The following is a 21,097-nucleotide window of genomic DNA, read 5'->3' on the forward strand; positions in this document are numbered from 1 at the left end:
GGGCAGAGAAGTTCCCATTCACATGGAAAGAGGAAGGCTCCTCTCTAGTATGTTTTTTATACCAATATAGGGCTGGTCTCTAATGACCCTTCTGCCCCAAGTGAAATAAAAATTAGAGATGCCTTTGAGGCCTTCTGCTCAGCATCTTAGCTGGAAATCTGGATGTCTGCTAGTTTAACTGGTCTCTGATCTGAAAAGAAATCTATATATCCCTGAAAAGTTCCCCAAACTATCATTTCTCTTTTAAATCTTCCTTCTTCAGGCTGAAGATTTCTAGCTCTATCAAGTCATTTTCTTGAGATCAGGTTGTCTTCTGCCCCTCTCAGCACTCTGTTCACTTTCCTCTGCCTGTGAATTTGCTGATGTCACTCTAACCTGAGGTGCCTAAAATAGCATCTCCATTCATACTGAAGAAATGTGATTTTATTAGTCTCATTTCCCTTGCTTAATGAGTTAACTGTCTTTACTTATAGGTCTATTTTTCTTCTTTGTACAGTCCTAATAAATCCCCAAAAGAGGATTAGTTCCTCATTTTATTTGTTTAAAAAAAATTTTTTTTAAACCCTAGTATCTTTTTTTTATATATATCCTTCTATATTAATTTTATTTGTTATAGGGCTAGGCAATGGGGGTTAAGTGACTTGCCCAGGGTCACACAGCTAGGAAGTGTCTGAGGCCAGATTTGAACCTAGGACTTCCCATCTCTAGGTCTGGCTCTCAATCCACTGAGTCATCTAGCTGCACCCCCTCATTTTATTTATGCAATAATGAGCATTGAGTTTGCTGTTAACTTTACAATAACAATATAAAACTTTACAAAAACAATATAAAAAACAAGAAAATACAATTTCTGTCTTTCTCATCCCACTCTAAGACTCTCTAGACACCTCACATTAAAGGACGGTACTAGCTATCATCTTGGTATTCTTAGTACCAGGCAGACCACTTGGTCTGGGGTAGGAACTTAGGAAATGATCTGGGTGTGTGAAAGAGAAGGCAGCCTCGTGACTAGGAGAAGTCACCATCCCTTCTCTTGAAATATTCTCTGAACTCTAACTCCCTTTGCAAGAAAAGCAGCCCCAGAAAACCTGTCACATTTCTCAGGTTATCAATTACTTCATGCCAAACTTCACTTCTTATGGAAAAAGCGAGCCATAGAAAGTGCAGCAGTGACAAATGAGAAGACTTCTTGAAGGAGGAAGACTGAGAGAAAACCAAACTGTAGAATTCTAGTTTTAGCATCAACCCATGGAAATGTGTGGCGGAAGGGAAAGACAACACAATTATTATCTCATTCCTCAGCATAAGAACAACGTTTTCACCTTTACATCAACTCCAGGAATGTAAAATACTGTTGTCTCCAGATCACTGGGCTTAGTCTGCAGAGAGGAGGGCACTTTTTTACCAGTCATTAAGTGGGTAGTAGAAGCATAGTTTGTTTGAAATTTCTTCTTTTTTGAGGGGGATTCTTGATCTAAGCTTCTGGAGCTCCGGTCATAACTTCTGTAGACAGAAATACATTCTTTATTATTGACAAATATATTAACTCATTAATTTAATTAAGATATTAATATAATTAATAACATAATTAACATTTTTGATGGACAAAATAGGAAAAATTAAGGCTAAAACTATACTCTAAAGCAAAAATAAATCAATGTGCTTTTATTTGACACTGAAGACATTTGAAAAAGAAAATTTGTCTTTGACTTGGGATCTGGGTCCATGGTGGAGGCGTAACTAACTATGAGAAAGCTACAGACATTACAGGCAATCTATCTTTTAATTTGGTCATCACGCCCTCAAAATCTATGAGCCAACCCAGCCCCTGTACCCTGACACTTGAAGAGAACAATTCCCCTTCTGTTGTTCACAGGCTCCTGAAGGTACAAGCTATCTCCTGAAGTTTACTAGACTGCCTGAGGCTAGAAAACTCCAGTCCACACTCCTTTCATTCCTGTGATACAGAATCAAAAATCAGGCAAGCAGAAATCTCCTGTCTTTTTTGCTACAACCAGTTCCCATTCTCTTACCCCTGGCACTCTTCAACCCCTCTTCCCACCCTTTAGAGTGTGTGCTCTGGAATCTCCACTCTATCATTAACAAACTCCCTTTCATCTCAGATCTGCTCTTCTTATGGCCTCCTTGCTTTAATTCTCACAGGACTCTGTCTCCTGACTCTGGGCATTCTGTCTGGTTGTCCCTCTGCTTAGAATGCTTTCCTTCCTCATTTCTGCTTGTCCTAGCTACAATCCTATTTTCTATAGGAAGCTTTCCTGGGCCCATCTAAATTCTAGTGCCTCCCCCTCCATTGGCTATCTCCAATTTATCACATCTCTATCTTGTTTGTACATGATTGTTGACATGGTCATCTCCTCTTCATCAGATTGTGGGCTCCTTGAGCATTGCCAGCCTCTTGCCTTTCTACACTCCCTGAACCTTTGGAACATGGTTGAACACAGAATAAGTCCTTAATAAATGTTGACTGATTCTCCTGCTCTTTCTACCTCCTGTCACTCAAGAGACCAAACTTTCCTCTGAAAACATTGTTTCACTGGTCATACTTTGTAGGATCATTTATACCTTTTCTCCTGCCCCTCTACACAATCTTGGAGAAGTTGGCATACTTGTTGTTTCCCATTATGATTTCCAGACTCTCTCCACTACTGCACTCAGGCCCTGCCCTTTTGAAGCTCACTACTTGGAGCTACATCATTCAACCCAAAACTTGACAGTGGCTAGTTATTTTAATCAGTCTCTGGAGCATGTTCCCTCCTTTAGAAGGAGTTCAGGGCCTAGCTCAGAGCTTTCCTCTTTATCCCAATGACTGCCCTGAGACCACAGGGTTTCAAGCCTATCCTGATATTCCCTCAACCCCCCTGGCCTTGCTCCTTCCCTTCACATCTAAGCTATCCAGTGGGACAGTCACATTCCCAATGAAATTCTATTTTCATTATTACTGAATGTGAAATTCCTCTAGCTAATCCTAATCCTCTAGGGGAGGCTTAACTCCCTAAGACTGCCTACCATTCCAACACCTAGTACTCTTGAGCCCCAACTATCCCCTTCTCCCTTCCCTGGACCTAGGATATTAGCCAGCTTGATGTTTTCCACTTCAGAATCCCTTGTCCAGCTGCTCTCTCTCCCCACCCTTTGTAAGAGGGAGTGTGGATGACCTGCACCCATCTCCTCTGTTCCTGCTTCCATACAGCCCAACTGACTGGTTCACGGCACATTTATATTATTAGGCCTCTTGATCTTAGGACAGTCCCCTCTATAGCAAGGTACTCTTTGCCTCTTTCATAATTGATTCTTTCAATCCTTGTTACTTATAGAGCTATCCTAGTCTCTTCTAAAATGTGTGTCCATGAATGGTTCTTCTGTACTTTAGGCAGTGAAATAAAATCTCGTGTTTTCTTTGAACTGGCCTCTCTCTTCCTGATTGTACTTCCTTATCCTGTAGAAGAAGGGCTCCTTTAACATAAGCTTTGCAAATCTGAGGCAAGATGGAGTTGTGCCTAGTAATGAATATGCATGTTAGTACCTGGATCCTTGGTATGGGTTTTCCAGAAGAGGGTTTTCTGTCCCTAACTGCTCCACTAACTCAATTTCACCAAATCCTGATTTTAGGTTTCAAGCTAGCATACACCTGGCTGGGGACACTCTGCACATACCTGTCAATTTGGCCAACCTGGCTTCCTCACTGTTCCTGACCAATCAACACTCCAGCTCCCACCTTCTGTGCCCTATAAGGCTCCCACTAGAGGCAGAGCCAAGATGGCAGAGGAACAGGAAGAAGTATGACCCATTCCTCTGACACCTTTTCCAACTGTGTAATTAGAATCTGTTACCCTAAAAACTATGATTCCCAGCACCCTATTCACTTCCTGTCATTATGTGCTGAGGTAGACAGGATATAAATTGGGTGTAGCCCTGCCTCTTGCCCCGAAGCAGGGATTGTTGAGCAGGTAGAAAACCTTAGAAAAAATACTTTTAAGTATTGACTATTAATTTAAATCCTACATTTATGATGATCAGAATTGGGGTTCAGAGCTCTTAATTCTCTCTGAGTAGATAAGTTTGAAAAGAAACCATGTTTCTCCTGCCATAGCTTTTCATCCCCATCCCCCACCCTTCCCTGCCTTTGGAGCTGCTGCCTGTTGCTGGCGATCCTGCCTCCCTGCCTGGGTGGTCCTTGTGGTGCCATTGCTTCTGCTGATCCTGTTCCTCCTCCTCCTGCTGCTGCTGCTGCTGATTGGAACTGCTCTCCAGAGGTATAAATCAACTATTTCTCTTACATTGCCAACAGCTGAGTGCTTGCTAGCTGCTTGCCTTGGAAGCCTCAGTGTGTTTCCCTTGGACAATAATTAGCCTCCTAACGGGCTTTTACCTGAGGAGAGCTCCTACCTTCTTAACTCCCAGTCCACGTGGCAGGGGGAGCAAGGTGCAACCTGGCATTATGCCCATGGGGGAAGGGGAAGGAAGGTTTTCTTCCAAACATGAAGTAGAATTGCAAGCACTGCCCACTCTCTGAAAGAGCAATGCATTACCTATCTCAAACAGCACCTAGTTTTAGGATGTCTTTTCGTCCTACCATTCCTGGGTACACTGGTCCTTGTGATTAGCTTGGGTAATCCTGAGATTCAGAGGAAAAAGTCATCTTCTTACACCCCCTTGCCATTTAGGCCTGCCCAGTCTCTATAATACATCCAATATGGGATTCCTCCACACTAGTTTCAGTGCAGAATTCTCCCTCACTATGGGAGATCTCAGAGGTGTGACCAAAAGGAACATAGATGGATGATGATACCAGAGAGGGGAAGGATGACACTGGAGATGGATTTTAAGCCTTTTCAGTCTCCATTGTTTTATGGAAGTCTCTGTATCAGAATTGGAAAAAAGGACTCTTGAATTCAATGCCTGTATCCTGTCACATATATTGTATTTTCTGATTGCTTGTTTTAAGATTTTATTTTGTTTGTTAAGTTCACATACTGGTTCTGTAATGGGAAATTGACCATACCTGCAGTACTTTTCAGAAGGTTTATCTAAAAAAAAAAAATCCTGTCAGATCGGCTTTGAGGTTTTACCTCAGGGGTCAGACCCATCTTCATGGTGACTTCTTCAAACAATTCATCTTCTAGATTCTAGGAGGTAGCAAGTTTCTTAACTTTTATAAAACCAGAATTTTATAATAATATAATTCTAGTGAACTTAGCCATTGGAGTTCATTCATAATGGTTTTTTGGAGACAGCTTTTGGGGAATAAATCAAACCAACTACTGAGGGTCATTAGATAGCTTAGTCAGTTTTGGGGACACCTAGATAGAAACTGGGAACTAAGTAGCTGGAAGACCAGAAGGCTCCCTCTTGTGAGGGACGTAGAGGATTGTGGGAAATTAGCTAGATCCCTTAGAGTTCCCCTTGTTCTGATCCTCAGTTTGCATTCCCTCTAAAATAAAAGGGATACTATTTTTTATAACAATTGTCTCCAGGGCATTTGTGTAACTGGCCTAGTGAGAGAAAGTGATTCCGTTTCACTCTAACTAACCGGAGTTTAGAATATTGGGCTGGGTATTCAGGGGGCTCTCTGAGTGGATCTACCACTATCCACATCTGTGGGTCTCTCCACATATTCTTTTTTTACTTCTAATCTAATATATTCTGTTATACTATGTCACTTTATGTTACTGTGTTTTGACAGTTAGCTATATGTGCTGTTACATTATCTTTATTTGTACCTCCCAATATGACTGGAATAGAGAAGATACCATTATAAAAATACCTTTGAGTTGTTTGTGTAATATGGAAAATCATACTGCCATATTTGCATGGGGCAAGTTGGCAGTTTGCCCCAATTAGAATGTGGAACTTGACATGAGCCAGGCGGCTGGTGCCACCTGGCAGTTGGAAGCCAGGATATATAAAGAGCTAGCAAACCCTGCTTACTTGACTTCTGACTTCACTTCTCACTCCACTTCTCACTTTGCCTTATGCACCCCCCCCCCTTGGGATCCAGGGAGGTGGGAATGGGAATGTGGGTAGGATTATAGGAGTTAGGCTAGAATAGGGTCAAACCAATTCTGTAGGACCATACTATCATCATATCTGGCAAACCAAACCAATCTTTAGCCAAAGAATAATTTTATTTTATTTTCAAAGAGACATACATCAGCGGAGGAGCTTTCAAGAAAGACCTTACAGCATCTTAAGCCTGAGAAATCCTGTCTCAGTTCTTAGTTTTAGCTAACCCTCTTTCCAATACCCTTATACCTATACCCCATTTATCAATAAACTCCTTGGCTTTAATCTAAGAACTTTGTGGTCATTTGCCTACCCCAACTAAGGCCAAGCAGGGACAACTCTTGAACATTCTAAGTGCTGCAGCCAGAGTAAACTCCATTACTGGGACAGAAAGTGCTACATTCTCCTTCCTGTTTAACTTCTATAAACACCAATAGGAAGTCACTTCCTCATCAGGACAGGGGCTGTAGAACATTCACCTTAAAGGAGCTTGGTGCCTAGCAAGAGAGAGTTTCATTTATCACTCTGCTAGCCTGTGTGTTGGACCCTTGATTCATTTATATTCAATTTCAAGCCCAGCCTTGGTACTGGCCCATACCATCCTCTCTTTACAGAAAGCTCTATATAGAAAGAGCGCCTCCTCTTTCTATTATTATTACTAGCTAAAGCCTCATATTCATTATATTTGTAACAAGAGGTAAGGGTCCATTTAGTAGCTGAAGTGAAGTGCTATAGCACTATTCCCCACCTCCACATTTTTAAACATGTAACAGATGAGACATATAAAGATATGCCTTTTATGGCTGTTACAGTCTCATACCAGAGAAGCTGGGAAGGTTTTCCTAGGGGGCATGGTACCCCTGGATGGCTCCTAAGAGGGAGCATTTCCCATGAAGCCCAAGTAGCTTCTGGATGATTTTTAACTCTTCAGCTTAATCTACTTCCACCAGAATGATCTAGGTTCTTGGTGACATTTTAGACCCTAAAGGTTTTCTTGAATTAGCTACTACACTACTGTTTTTTATAAAGCTATTTTCTTAGTGAAAATTAACATATCATGAGTTGATCCATGTGTTTGTCAACACCCTCCTCAGGGGGGGATTGTATAATTATCATAAAATTCTAGTTTTATAAAAGTTAAGAAACTTGCTACCTCCTAGAATCTAGAAGATGAATTGTTTGAAGAAGGCACCACGAAGATACCTGAAGAAACCTCCACAGTATCAGAAGACCCAGAATGAACCATGAAGTATAATTGATTGAACTGTGGGGGGCTGCAACACATTTATTTTGAACGTATACTCTTATGTCAAAGGGGACTGCTCCCTAATTGGCTTTTTGTCAATGCACCTAGCAATCATTGGTTTTGTTCTCTTTCCCTTTTATCCCCAAATTATTGTAATTTATAAGCTGGTTATGTTTACATGATCCACTAGGACTAGACTCCCAAAGGATCCCAAGGGTGATTGTGAAATTGGAATCTGTTACCCTAAAAACCATGATCCCCAGCAAAGCTATGATCTCCAGCACCCTATTCACTTCCTGTCATTACATGCTGACGTAGACAGGATATAAATTGGGTGCAGCCCCGCATCTCATCCTCTTGTCTTGCAGTTGCAGCTTTGGTGGAGTGGGGATTTTTGAGTAGGTAGAAAAACTTAGTCATGTGGTTCTGTTTTGTCAGATAATAAACTTAAAAAATAATACTTGAAGTATTGAACATTAATTTTAAAATATACCAAACTGAACCTTTACCGTGAAATACAAGGGAAAAAGGCACAATGATTCAGGGTCTGGCAGGCATCCCCCAGCTGAGGCTGTGACATGGGGCAGAAGGCAATAGAGCAGAAGAGGTTCTGGGATGTGGGAAGGAGTGCCAGTTGGTACCTCTTCATTCACAACTCATTCTGCTTCACAGACCCAGGGAGAACTGAAAATGGATTTGCCCCTAGCGATAGGTAAGATGGGTGGTTGTAGGCCTAGGGCTTTAACTGTGTCCTGAGGGAGGAACAATAGCTGAAGCCTGAAGTTTGGTTGGTCACTGTGACCCTGAGGAGCCTCTTCTAGTGGCCAAGCCCCACTGCAGTTTCTGTTGAAATTTCCAGCAAGGGGACAAGCTTACAGAAGCCTAGATCAGACACAAAGCTGGCTTAGGCACTAGTGAAGCCCAGACCAGGGCACAACTTCGGGAACCCTGACAGTATGCAGGCTGGTTCCCAAGCTGAGCTGATGCTAAGATCCTGCCATAACACAAAACTCAAAATCCCAAGAGAGCAGCAGCAGGACCAAAGCAGAACGAAGTGCAGCCCAGGCCTTCCCGTCAAGAAGTGCACCAAGTTCAGTCTTGGTATAAAGTCCAAATTCAAGAAGTACAAACAAATAAGAGAATCCCACTGTACAGAACTGCTGTGGTGACAAGGGAGCTTGAGACACAAATCGAGAAAAAGAGAATGACTCCACAAATGAAGTCACAGGGAAAACTAAGTGCTGCCATAATTTCTGGAAGAATGAAAACAAGAACTATAAGACTATAAAGACAAAACCCTGAAAGACCATGAATTGTAATGAGCACAATGACCAACCCCAAGTGTAGGGGACTTGACAAAAACGTGCTGCCCACAGGCTGAAAAAGAGGGGAGATGAGCTCGGGAATAGGTTTCGCTTGACTACATATGACTGTAAAAGTGGTTCTTTCTTTCTCTCTCTCCCTCCCTCTCCCCACTTCCCTTCCTTTTCTCTCTCCTTCCTTCCTTCTTTCTTTTCTTGATGAGGGTGAGTAGAATAAAAAGCTGATTTTTATTAATTAAGAAACATGAATTGTGGTTACATAATTGAATTATAAGCATATGCAAGGTTTTGGCTCTTTAGTATTACCTCCTGTTAAAAAGTTCCAGGGGCCTGCTTTATCTACTCTGGATTTAATTGCTGAATTCCCGTTCTTTACCTGCTCTGCTTTCTATTTTATTGTACAAAAGCCAGAGGTCTGGGTCTGGGTGCAAATAGCAACCAAACTGGTCATTTTGAAAAGTTTGTTATTGGGAAGTTGAGGTGGACATGCTACCTGGTTCTCATCTCAGACTCTCAAGTCTCTGACAGCAGCTACTAGTTTTCAACTCAACATCATAAGGTTTTATCAAATAAAAATTGAAGTGTCAAAACCAGTAGCAACCTCCTAATAGGAATGAAAAGCAAGTGGGATATGTTTTGTTTGTAATAACAGAAATATTAGGGAAGCTGATAGTTAGGTCAGGGCCAGATGTCTGCAAGACACACTCCTCCCCCACAGACAGGCTTCAGTGAATAGGGAGGGGGTTAGGCACTCCTTGCTCTCAAACCCCACCCCCGAGCTGTTGATTTCAGTTGATGATGGAGACAGAGCTGAGGATCTTCAAACAAGATCCAGCAGAGGCTAATTTTTCATGATGTTCCCTTTCTTTAACTTATATTCCCCACAGGTCTGATTGAGGACTGAGTAATAGCTAATTATCCTAATGTTGAGGACTGAGATGGGACTTGTCTGGCAACTGATAAGAATCAAGCTTAATGGCAGCAATGAGTAGTGACTATCCTCAAATAACTCCCAGGCACAGATATTGATGATTAAGCGTATATTGATTAAGAAAGAAAGGAAGGGGAAGGCAAGAAGGGGTATGATCTGTCAGGTTGAAGCTGCCCCTCCCCCCCCCCAGTGGCAGGCACTTACTTAACTTGCTCTCTAGGCTAATAATAATTACTTCTAATCTCTATATTACTAAATAATTGTTATATTGATGCTGTTAAGGTCTAATCCTACTTGACAGGCTAACTCCCGAGTAGAAACCACAATGGCTTTTGCCACAATGGCCTCTCAGGTGAACCCCCAAGTCAGGAGCAGCAAGCAGAAAGATCTGCCCACCTCAACTCCCAGAAAGCAACTGTTAAAACTAGCTCTCAACTGCCCCCTCACCCAAAGTTCTCCAGGGGGGGGGTCCCCTGGAATTCTGGGGGAGGCTTGACCCTGTATTTTGCAGGAATTCTATCCTGCCATCTACTACATTACAGTAATCTCCCCTTTTCTAGTAGAAATTTCCACTGGAAATTCTGAAGGCTTAAGATATTTCAGCACAGTTTACCCTCTCTACGCTAAAACTAAGCAACTTCCTAAACAATGTCTTATTCCTAACCCCTTAATAGTCTTGTTTTTGCTGTGGCTTATGTTACTAACTACCCATATCTAAGGAGGAAAAAAGGAAAGTTTAAACAAAGGGAAAATGGGTTTTGGTATAAAATACAAGCATAACAAATGTTACAGAGTAACACAAGCAGAAAATCAAATCTGCAAATAATTATAAGCTGCAATCACTATACCTAAAGCATACTATGTAAATATCTTTGAAACACATTCAAGAACAAAATTGTAAAACCCTACAGTGCTTAACTTGTTCCTAACAAAAGGAACATGGTAAAACTCTATAAGCAAAGTGTTATAGAACTGTCTATACATTTAACTCTTAAGTTTTCATGTTAGTACCTTATTTAAGCTATGTTAATGGTATTAATAATTCTAAGTTCTAAATCATTAGTATATTAATTTTATTTTGTTAGTTATAAATATGTGCAAAGCTATATACATTACTTATTCTTACAGACTATAGTGACTCTCCCTGACTAACTCTATTTCAAAGATCCCTAAAGCTATCTTTCCCTAAGCTATTAGTAACCCTATACTGTGGATTAGTAATTATAAAACAGGCTATCCACAATGCCTATTTACAGATGGAAGTTACCCTGATGTCTATCAAATCAAAAAACAATGGATCTTTTGATATGCTAGAGATCCTAGGATACCCTTCCATTATATACAGCTATTCACATGTAATATGTACATATAATACATATATACAAAAGAGACTCTCATTTATCTACATGAGGTCTATGTCAAAAGGTGAACAATCAGTTTTGTGCTGTGTTCAATGAACTAATAAGGAGTACTGATGCATGCACATACTTATTCCTTACTGCACTGATCTTCTGGGCACACTGGAGAACCACAATTCTCCTTGTGTAACAGCCTATGTGGTGTGGCATGCAAACTACCATGTGATGTCTCGGCTGTGCAATCTGTGTTTATGACATGATATTGCCTTACTTATTTCTTCCTTCCAGTCCTCTTCCTGCACAGTACTTAATAAAGATTACAAAACTCTTGTGATTGTCCATTCCTTCGTGCTGCCTCTGCAGCTTGTAACTTCTGCGTTCTTCGTTTCTTCATCTGTACCGCATGCATACTTTTCTGTTGTCTATCGTCTTGTTGGGTGGTTGGCTTGTCACCTTCTTAATCAGGAACAATAGTTGTTGTGATGCAATTGTGTTAACTTCCATTGTGTTGTTTTTGTGTTGCAAAAAAAATTTGCAGTTTTTTTCTTTCTTGGTTTTTTTTAGAATTTCAAGCAGTTCATTCTTCTTCAACGGTACAGTCCGTTTGCTGTGGATCTAGCAGTGCATTCATTTCATGTTGCTCTAAGTCAGTTGGTTCTTCATGGTGTTCTTCATGTACAGCATGTTCTTTCACAGGTTTCACATGTGTGATATGGAACAAGGGGTCTCTGTTCTAAACTTTCACACAAGTTGGACTAGTTAATAGTACTTGGTAAGGCCCGACCCATTTAGGGTCTAGAACAGTTTTCTTGTAAAGTTCCTTATGTATACCATATCTCCTGGTGTAAGCTGATGTAAGCTAAAGTCTAAAGGAACTCTCTGGGTTAACAAGCCAAGTTTGTGCAATTCATCCAGTCTTTTCTTTAAAGCTTTTATAAATCTATATAGCTGACATTCAGCTCCAAGGTGTGACAAGAGAGCTGACTTCTGGGATGAACTATGCCATGGAGCATGGCCATACAAAAGTTCATACGGTGACAATCATGTGTCACTACAGGGTTGCCTTCTTAAATAAAAAAGAACAATGGGGAGTGCTTATACCCATTTCAGATGGCTTTCAGAACACACTTTTCCAATCAGAGTTTTAATTCTCTTATTGCAGACTTCAATTTGCCCTGAGGATGAGGGGTGATAGACTGAATGTAAGCTTCTCTTTATCCCCAAGGTCTTATAAATCTCATGCAAGAAGTTTTGGGAAAAGTGTGACCCATAGTCCGAATCTTAATTCTAGCCGGTTCAGAAAATCTCAGAACTATCTCTCTCAGAAGTGTCTTCACCACAAAGGCTGAGTTGCTTTTCTTTGCAGGGAACACTTCTGGCCATCAAGTCAACCTGTCAACAATGACTAGGGCATATTTGTATTCTTGACAATTGGGCATTGATATATAATCAATCTGCAAGCACTCAAATGGGGTATATGCCAATTGTCTGCCCCCTAGTCCCTTAATTCTGGTCACGTCCTGGTTGTACTTCAAGCAAACCTTGCATTTCTGGCATGTTCTATTGCACATGTGAATATGCCAGGAGCCATCTAGTGTCTTCGAATGCCATCCACCAGAGATTGGGTCCCATACTGGCCTTTGGCATGCAATGCATTGCATAGGGTATTATATAAAGATCTTGGAAGAATGGGTTTGTCTTCACTAGAAAACCACACACCTCTCACTAATTTGGCCCCTAGATTTTCTACCCAGTGCTTCACTTCCCCTGGGGAGTATGCCTGTTTTAGATCTGCTTCATCCACCAAGGAGAAGTTCAGCACATGGATGTGACCAAATCGGGCACCATATTTGGCTGTTATATCTGCCCTCCTATTTCCTAATGAGACTTCATCCACATCCTTTTGATGTGATCAGCAATGCATCACTGCCACTTCCTTAGGTAACTGGACAGCTTGCAGGAGTTGGTTTATAAGGCTCCCATAGGCTATTTCCTTCCCGCCAGCAGTTATATATCCCTGATATTTCCAGATTTGGCCTGTACAATGGACTACATTAAAAGCATATTTATTGTCCGTAAAAATGTTCAACCTTTGACCCTGGCCAATTTCTAGAGCTCTGGTGAGACTCAGGATTTCAGCACGTTGAGCACTCATGGACTTTGGTAGAGCTGCATACCACAAAGTCTCATCTTGAGTTACTACAGCTGCATCTGTATACCGTTCCCCATCTACCACAAATGCAGAACCATTGGTAAACAAAGTCAGGTCAGGAGAGACCAAAGGAATATCGGTCAGGTCATCTCTAGTTTTCTGAACTATGTCCAAGGTATCTGCACAGATATGGATGGGTTCCCCTTCTACTGGTAAGTCTGGCATTAGTGTGGCTGGGCTGATCTCTTTACAATGATGGAAAGTTAGGTTCTCATTGCCCAGCAACACAATTTGATATTGGGATAAGCGTTGGGATGTAAACGCTTGCAGATTGCTGTTTTTCAAGATAGTATTGATTTGATGAGGTGAATACAGCATAATCCTGCATCCCAAAACCAGATCTGAAGATTTCTTAACCATTAGGGCAGCAGCTGCAATTGCTCTCATACATGGTGGCATCCCCCTAGCCACTACATCTAGCTGGGAGCTGTAATAGGCTGTTGGTCTGAATTGATCCCCAAGAGTCTGTATCAACACAGCACTGGCTATTCCCTTGTCCTCATGCACAAACAGGTGAAATGGTTTTGCATGGTCAGGGATACCAAGTGCAGGACTCGACAACACAGCTATTTTCAGTTTTTCTATTGCATGCTTGTGCTCCCGTGTCAGTTTTAAAGGTTTCTGAGACAGTGTTCCTAGTCAAGTCTGTTAGAGGTTTTGAGATCAGACTATAACCAGGTATCTACTGCCTACAGTAACCTGTGATTCTTAATATTGCACGGAACTGCTTCTTGGTCTTAGGCTTGCACAGCTTCTGTATATGTGCAACTCTCTTTTAGGAAATCCATCTTATACCCTTCTCCAACACGAAGCCGAGGTACTCGACTCGGGGCAAAACCCGCTGTAGCTTGTTTCTCAAAATCTTGTGTCCCCTTTTGCATAGCTCTTGTAACAGATATTTGCTGTCCCTTTGACACACTCGAGCATTTGGTGACATTAGCAAAAGGTCATCAACATAATGCACTAGTTTGCTCTCAGTGAATATGATGGATTCAAGATCTCTTTGCAGGATCTGGCAAAAGATATTTGCACTTTCTGAAAAACCCTGTGGAATTTGGGTCCAACAGAGTTGCTTACCTTCTCAGGAAAATGCAAAAATCTTCTGACTGGACTCATGCAGGGGTACAGTAAAATATGCACAGCACAGGTCCACGACTGTGAACCAGGCTGCATTGCTTGGAATTTAGGCGATGATATTTGCCGGGCTGGGTACCACTGCATGTCCCTTCCTAACAAAGTTGTTTACTGCTCTCAGATCCTGTACAAAACGCCATTGTGTTTTGCCATTTGGATCTTTCTTTGGCTTTTTAATGGGCATTATAGGTGTATTGTACTCGGATATAGTATAGACCAAAATGCCTTGTTCCAGGAGACTTTGGATAATGGGCCTGATACCCTCTGTGACCTCTTTGCTCAACCTATACTGAGGGATTCTAGGTGGAGTGCCCTCTTTCACCTCTATCTTAACAGGAGTGGCAGATTTTAAAATTCCTACATCGGTTGAATGCTTAGCCCAAACTGCCTCTGGGATATCTTTCGGTATTTCAAAGATACTCCCCATATGCTGTTCTTCCTCATCACCCTCCACTTGCCCTAGGAATAGCAAGGGATGGTGCTTGACTGTTTGGGTAAGTGTAGGAATATCTGGCCTGACTTATCACACTGGATAGTGGCACCTAATTTACAGAGAACATCCCTCCCCAGGAGGTTGGATGGGCATCCAGGTTTCAACAAAAAGGAATGATCTAAAGTCATTGGGCCTATTTTCACCATCTTAGATCTTAGCTTAGGCACCAACTCCATTTGCCCAGTGGCCCCTTTTACTCTCACAGATCCCATTAGTGCACAATTCTCTGGTGCTGATGTCAACACAGACCGGGTTGCCCCAGTGTCAATAAGAGCAGGATAGATTTGATCTCCTATTGTCACTATAACCAAGGGTTCCCTGTCTTTAGCTGTCTGATCTACAGGTACCAAAGGTGTTTCTATCTCAATGTCTCCCAAATCCCATTGATGTTGTTCTAGGACTTCTGTCTGTGCTGGCTCAGAATTCCGTGAGTGTAATGATGGTAAGTCTCCTTCAAAAGTGGCTTTTTGGACTGCCAATGCCTGAATTGGCATCCCTGCACTATTCATGGGCCTATCAGTGTCAAAGTGTATCTCAGTTTTCCCAGACTATGAGTAAGGTAGAGTGTCCTTCTCTTCACTGAACATGCCTTGCTTGACTTGTGCAAAGTTAGATTCAGGAGAGGTATTCCTCTGCATTAAAGGAAACTCTTCAGAATTGGGAATGTGTTTGTGGTTCATGACTACATCCCAATCCTGTGAGTCTAAGCCTTCTTCTTGTATTTGTTCCCTAGACTCCATGTCAGTAACAGGAAACTTAACTGCAGATGTACTTTGCATAGGAAACAAAGTCAGTGTTGTAGATTCTTTCTTTGTTCCTATCGATGTCATTTTGTTTCTCTCTTGGCTACTGACATATATGGAATTGAATTCCTTTAAATGCATTAACTCAGAATCTACTCCAAAGACAGCTCTCTCTGGAGTATCACAGGCTGGAAAGTGTGCTACATCTTCATGCACTTAACCCTGAAGAAGGCTTGGTACAAATTTCCTTAGCTCCAGGATCAAGCTTTAAAAGTCCTTCAGTATTGTAGCTACTAGACCTTCCACTTTCCCTTCCAGCTTCTCTAGTTGGTGATAGAAAAGAGGTTGTGCCTGTGTCTGAGAATTTAGCACTTTCCTTCTCAATGGTCTGCAGGAGCCCATCTCCCTTGTTGACACTGTCTGTTTCAAAGAGATCCCCATTAGAACACCCGTCTAAAATCATTGCCCTTGTTGCTTAGCCTTGCTGTACTACAGATTGATGTAAATGATCCACAGTCTTACTACAGAATGATGCTTCTTTCCCCTCATAGTGAGAATCAATGAATGCTACCTTCTTCAAGTTTGTATCAAGAACTTGTGCAGATGTGCCTGGTTTTCTGTCAGTGTACCCCACATCACTGTTTCCTTTCCCATAAATTCTCTCCTTAATTTCTATTATATCCTCCTCCATTTGCAACTCCTCCTCAGTCATGTCTTTCTAACTTTGTGTTACACCCACCAACCCATAATTCATAATTTCTTCTGCACCCATTTTGTCTTTCCCATATTCCTCTGCCACATCATTGTCACTGCCCTTATCTTTTCTTGCAAGAGGTCTGGCTCCTTGGGACAGATATTCCTCCATTTTTGACAAACTAGGGGAATTACTAAATTTGGCACAGTCATGGTCACAACATCTGGCCTTTACTTTATCACTGTATCTGTTGTTGTCCCTGTTGTTACTATTGTTGTTGTTGTTGTATCTTGCATTATAATATGTGTTTCTCCTGTTGTTGCTATTATTGCTCCTATTTCCAAAATTTATTTGGGACTTGAACCTACAATCCCAAACTACGTGGCCAAGTTTAGAGCATAGGAAATACCTCTTGACTGAGTTATTTGCATCACTGGAAGATTGCCTAGGCCTGCTCTGGCTCCTCTGATTGTTGGACATCAGAGCCATATTTTTAATCTCCTCTGCTTCCCTGGCCTTCTGAGCCTCTTTCAATTGCTTCTTGAGCTCAGCAATCTCCCTATCCTTATCAGAGGTTTTCGATGGTTTTGGTTCACTATCTCTGGATTCATGGACATATGTAGCCATTTTCCTCAACTCCTCAATGGGCATGGTCTCCCATTGTGGGCAATGTAACTTAAAATATGTCTGGATGTAATTCGGACTCCCCTTGACTTATTGCCTTCTGACATGCTGAATGTTGTCCTCAGCAGTCATATCCCTACAACCCAGGATAGTCTCAACAGTCTCTAATAATCTGTCCAGATAAATACTCGGGTGTTCTTCCTCTCCCTGCCTCAATTTTTCAAAAGACCCCCATGCATTAGATCTTGCATGTAGCCTCATTGCTTCTGCCAAGTCCTCCCTGCACCTTCTAAGATATGTCATGTTAGCATGAGAAGACAGCTCTAAATCTTGGTGTTCTGGCAAGACTGGGATTGCTTCTAGTTTCGGCAATAAATTTTGCCTTTTCGCTAGGGGTAAATTCTGAGAGTAGCAATTCCACGTCCTCAAAATTTGGGTTGTATAGCCTCACTGCCTGTTTATATTCCTTTATCGACTTATGTGGGTTGACATAGAACTGGGGGAACATCTTCAAAATTTCCAGATCACCCCCTGTAAAAGGTTTGTAGCCTTTTACATGAATAATGTCTGCATCTGGTTGTACAATGGTCCTGTCAGTGATTGGAAGGATAGTTACAGGAGCTGCTTCAGCCCCTGTAACTTCTTGCTGTTCAAGGTTTTCCTCCTTAATCTGGTGTTTTATATCACCCTCCTTCTTTGTTGTGACAGTATTCTCTATAATCTCTAGCTGCATTATCGTTTTAGCATCTAAGTCCTTCTCTTCCCTGATCTGCTTGTTAATCTCAATCAAGGTCTTCATGTGTTCCACCATTTTTTCTAAAACTGGGTTAGTAATTTCAGTTTTTCCAAATGTAAATGCCAACACCTTCCTCAAAATCATAAGGGCCCCATAGAAAGTTGCAGTCATGGCTATCCCTGATGGTACATAAGCCAAGGCATCACCCACTGTTACTGTCTGCCACAGGTATGAATCATAGATCTCTATAATCCGTTTAAAGAATTGGGTAACTGTGATGAGCCAAAATGTGGCACAAGTCTGCCAAATCTCATACATCGGGACCCCAGAGCACCCCAATGTAACAATAGCCCTACTGATTATACTGGCCATATTTATCACTTCCCCACTAGGTTCTAGAGTAAAAATCCTAGGCTGGCTGGCAAATATAGAAATGAGAGAGCATTATTATCACTCTAACTGGAGTCTTGTTTTTTACACATTGCAAATTAAGTAAATTAATTACAGATCAAATCCTGTCACCCAGAGGTCTATAAATGCACAGGAAAAGGCTGACCTAACTAGAACACAATAAAGTGCCCAACACCATCAAGTATCTTATTCTTTGTCTTTGAATTATACTCATTTATCTCACTTGAGGGGAAACATTGTAGAGTATGTGGGATATTCTAGACTTAGTGGAGGAGAATTCAAAAATGTTTAGTTACTTCTTGAATAAGGAACAAAGACCATAACTGAACTACCAAATCCCAAGATGCTCAGGAGAGCATTTCCATATGCAACCTAATCCAATCCATTTTAACAAGTAAAGATAAGCCAAGTTGATGACATTCATTCAAATTATTTTCCAAAGTTTTGACATTATTCAAATCACCAATGAGAGGACTATTCATTACAGCACCTACTCAAGTAGCTTTATGAATTCAAATTGCCATAAAACACTGAAAACTTTTGTGTAGAAATCTAAGAATCAGCACTGTGATTGACATTTAAAACATTAATTTAAGTTTGGGCACCATCTTAATTTGATTAAATTAACATCCCTACACCACCATTGGTCTCTTTACCTTCTCAAGCTTATGTCATCATGTTCTTGCAAAAGGGTTGTTGGATGCAGGACACATTTTCCACTATCAATTTCCACTCTAATATCAAGTTCAAAATCAATATTTCTCTCTGTAGTGGTGCCGCTCAGATTTCTGTTGACAGGGGCAGTTGGCCAACGTTCTGTAAACAGCTGATGGACAGCAGCAAAGCCTGTGGCTTTTTTCCGGGATGTGTGACTACAAAACAATATTTATTAATTAAACTGCATTATAAAATAGTTTTAAAAACTCTCTCTGAATTCATCACAGCGTGAATATTTTTCTTTAAATATAGTTTACAAATTTATGTAAACTACAATTCACATTTGAACCACAGAGTACGTTAGGACCATTCTAAGATTCCCATACACGGAAAGTAATGGCTGAAAGAGCATATCCCAATGTTCTTCATGAAAGGTTGGGCAAAACAATTAAGATGAAATTTAATAAATGTTAAGTCTTGATTTAGGGTTCCAAATAATTAACTTTACAAATAGAATAAGGGGGAGGCATGACTAGATAGTAATTCTTCTGAAAAAGATCTGGGGCTTTAGAGGATTCTAACATTGATGAATCAACTGTAGTATCTAGAAACCAAAAAAATCTAATACAATCCCAGACTGCATTAAGCGAGGAGGCACCCAGCCTTAGGATATGAAAGCCCTGGTACATCACATCTCACAGAGTTACTGTGCTCTCTTCTGGGTCCCACAGTTTAAAAAAAAAACAAACCAAAAAACTCTTGCCTTCCATCTTAATATCACTTCTAAGTATTGGTTCCAATGCAGAAAAGTAGTTAGGGCTAGGCAATGGGGATGAAGTGACTTGCCCAGGGCCATATAGCTAGGAAGTATCTGAGGCCAGATCTAAACCCAGAACCTCATCTCTGGGCCTGGCTCTCTAACCACTGAACTGACTAGCTGCCACCTGGGTGCCAGTTTTTGAAAGATCAATGATAGCCATCCCAAGTTTTCTCATGTACAACCTCTATTTTTGTTCACCTCACCAAACTGGCCTAAGTTTAATTATCTCTACAGAACAGAAGATGTACAGTCAGTGTTATTCCATTTCACATAATGCTAGCTTTTGGTTTTAGATATTTTTTATGCTATTTAAAAAAAAAGATTCTTCTCTGCCCATACTTTGTAAAGTTTTAACATAAAAGAATGTTGTGCTTTGTCAAAGGCTTTCTCTGCATCTTTTGCTATAGTCATTTGGGTTTAGATTAATTATGATAATGGTTTTCTTAATATTTAACCTCTTTGGGTCCTTAGCACAAATTCAACTTGACTATAAAAGATCATTATTTTTTAATAAATTGATATTATCTCTTTGCCAGAATTTTATTTAAAAGTCTGTAATCTATTTACTAGTGATATTGGTCTATAATCTTTCTCTCCTTTATCTTTTCCTCATCTAGAAATTAAGAATAGATTTATCATATAAAATGAGTAGTGAAGTACTCTTTAAGTTCTTAAGAATGATTGAGTACAAGTATTAATAGTTTGTAAGAAATGATTAATCTCTTCATAAGTATGAATTATTCTTTTAAGGTTCTTCTATAAAAATCCATCTGGACCAGAGTTCATTTGTTGGTAGTTCCTTTATAACTAGTTCATTTGGCTTTTCTGAGATCAAGCTATTTAAGATTTTCAATTTGGTTTGTGGGGTTTTTTAGGCATTTTATATTTTTGTATATAAATGATAGCACCTTTTTTTTTTAACCCTATAAGGGTTAAAATGGGGGTTTTGACAAAATAAGAGAGCAGTTTTTAATAATTTAAGTTTTAATGAGAATATAGTAGAGTTGTAAACTAAAATTATCCCTTTAATCCAGAGAAAAGAAAACTTCTAGCAGCTTTTAACTGTTAATAATTTAGTTTAATTAAAATAAAGATAGTAAAAGAATATAGTAAAGGAGGGGAAGATAGAAAAGAGGAAAGAGAGATTACTAATCTAATACCTACCCTATGACTATACCTAAATTCCTACACTAACTATCTTCAAGGACAGGTTCTTTTGCCTGGCCAGACCAGGCCTAATTTAACCTATTCTACCTAAAATTGATTCACTAAATACCTATCTACACTAATAAATAAACGGCCACCTCCCACGACCTCCTTAAATAAGGTTTATCCTTCAATTCACAATTCCTCACTAAAAAGAGTAGAATAAAGGAAGGATGTTTTCTTTAAAAACTATTATTGTCATAGTTTTAGTAATATTAGTTATAGAGATCCTGCTCTATAAACCAGAGATTTTCTGAGTGGCCTAGGGTGGTTGTCAGATGTAAAGAATGAAACAGATTGGAAGCACAGCTTGTTAGCTCAAAGTGCTCCAAGGTACAATGGAGTCACAAATTTATTATATGGGAAGTTAAAGATCCCTTTCCCCCAAAAGCCCAAGAAAGTTTCCTGCAATTACAAAGAGCAGTATTTTTACCATAGACAAAACAAAAGCCTTAGAAGCTTCAAGGTGTAGATAAAACCTATGCT

General features: G+C 40.4%; 1 protein-coding gene across 1 annotated transcript in view; it reads right to left on the reverse strand.

Moving 5' to 3' along the window:
* The window catches only part of KIAA1109 (KIAA1109 ortholog), a 209,985-nt gene that overhangs the window by 40,925 nt on the left and 147,963 nt on the right, over positions 1–21,097 (reverse strand). The window contains exons 65-66 of the mRNA XM_044681108.1: positions 18,585–18,800; positions 1,323–1,503 (exon numbers count right to left, since the gene is read on the reverse strand). Coding sequence (XP_044537043.1) covers positions 1,323–1,503; positions 18,585–18,800 — 397 coding nt within the window. The remainder of the gene's footprint in view (positions 1–1,322; positions 1,504–18,584; positions 18,801–21,097) is intronic.

Source organism: Gracilinanus agilis, chromosome 6 (assembly GCF_016433145.1).
Source record: "Gracilinanus agilis isolate LMUSP501 chromosome 6, AgileGrace, whole genome shotgun sequence".
In the NCBI taxonomy this organism is placed as follows: Eukaryota; Metazoa; Chordata; class Mammalia; order Didelphimorphia; family Didelphidae; genus Gracilinanus; species Gracilinanus agilis.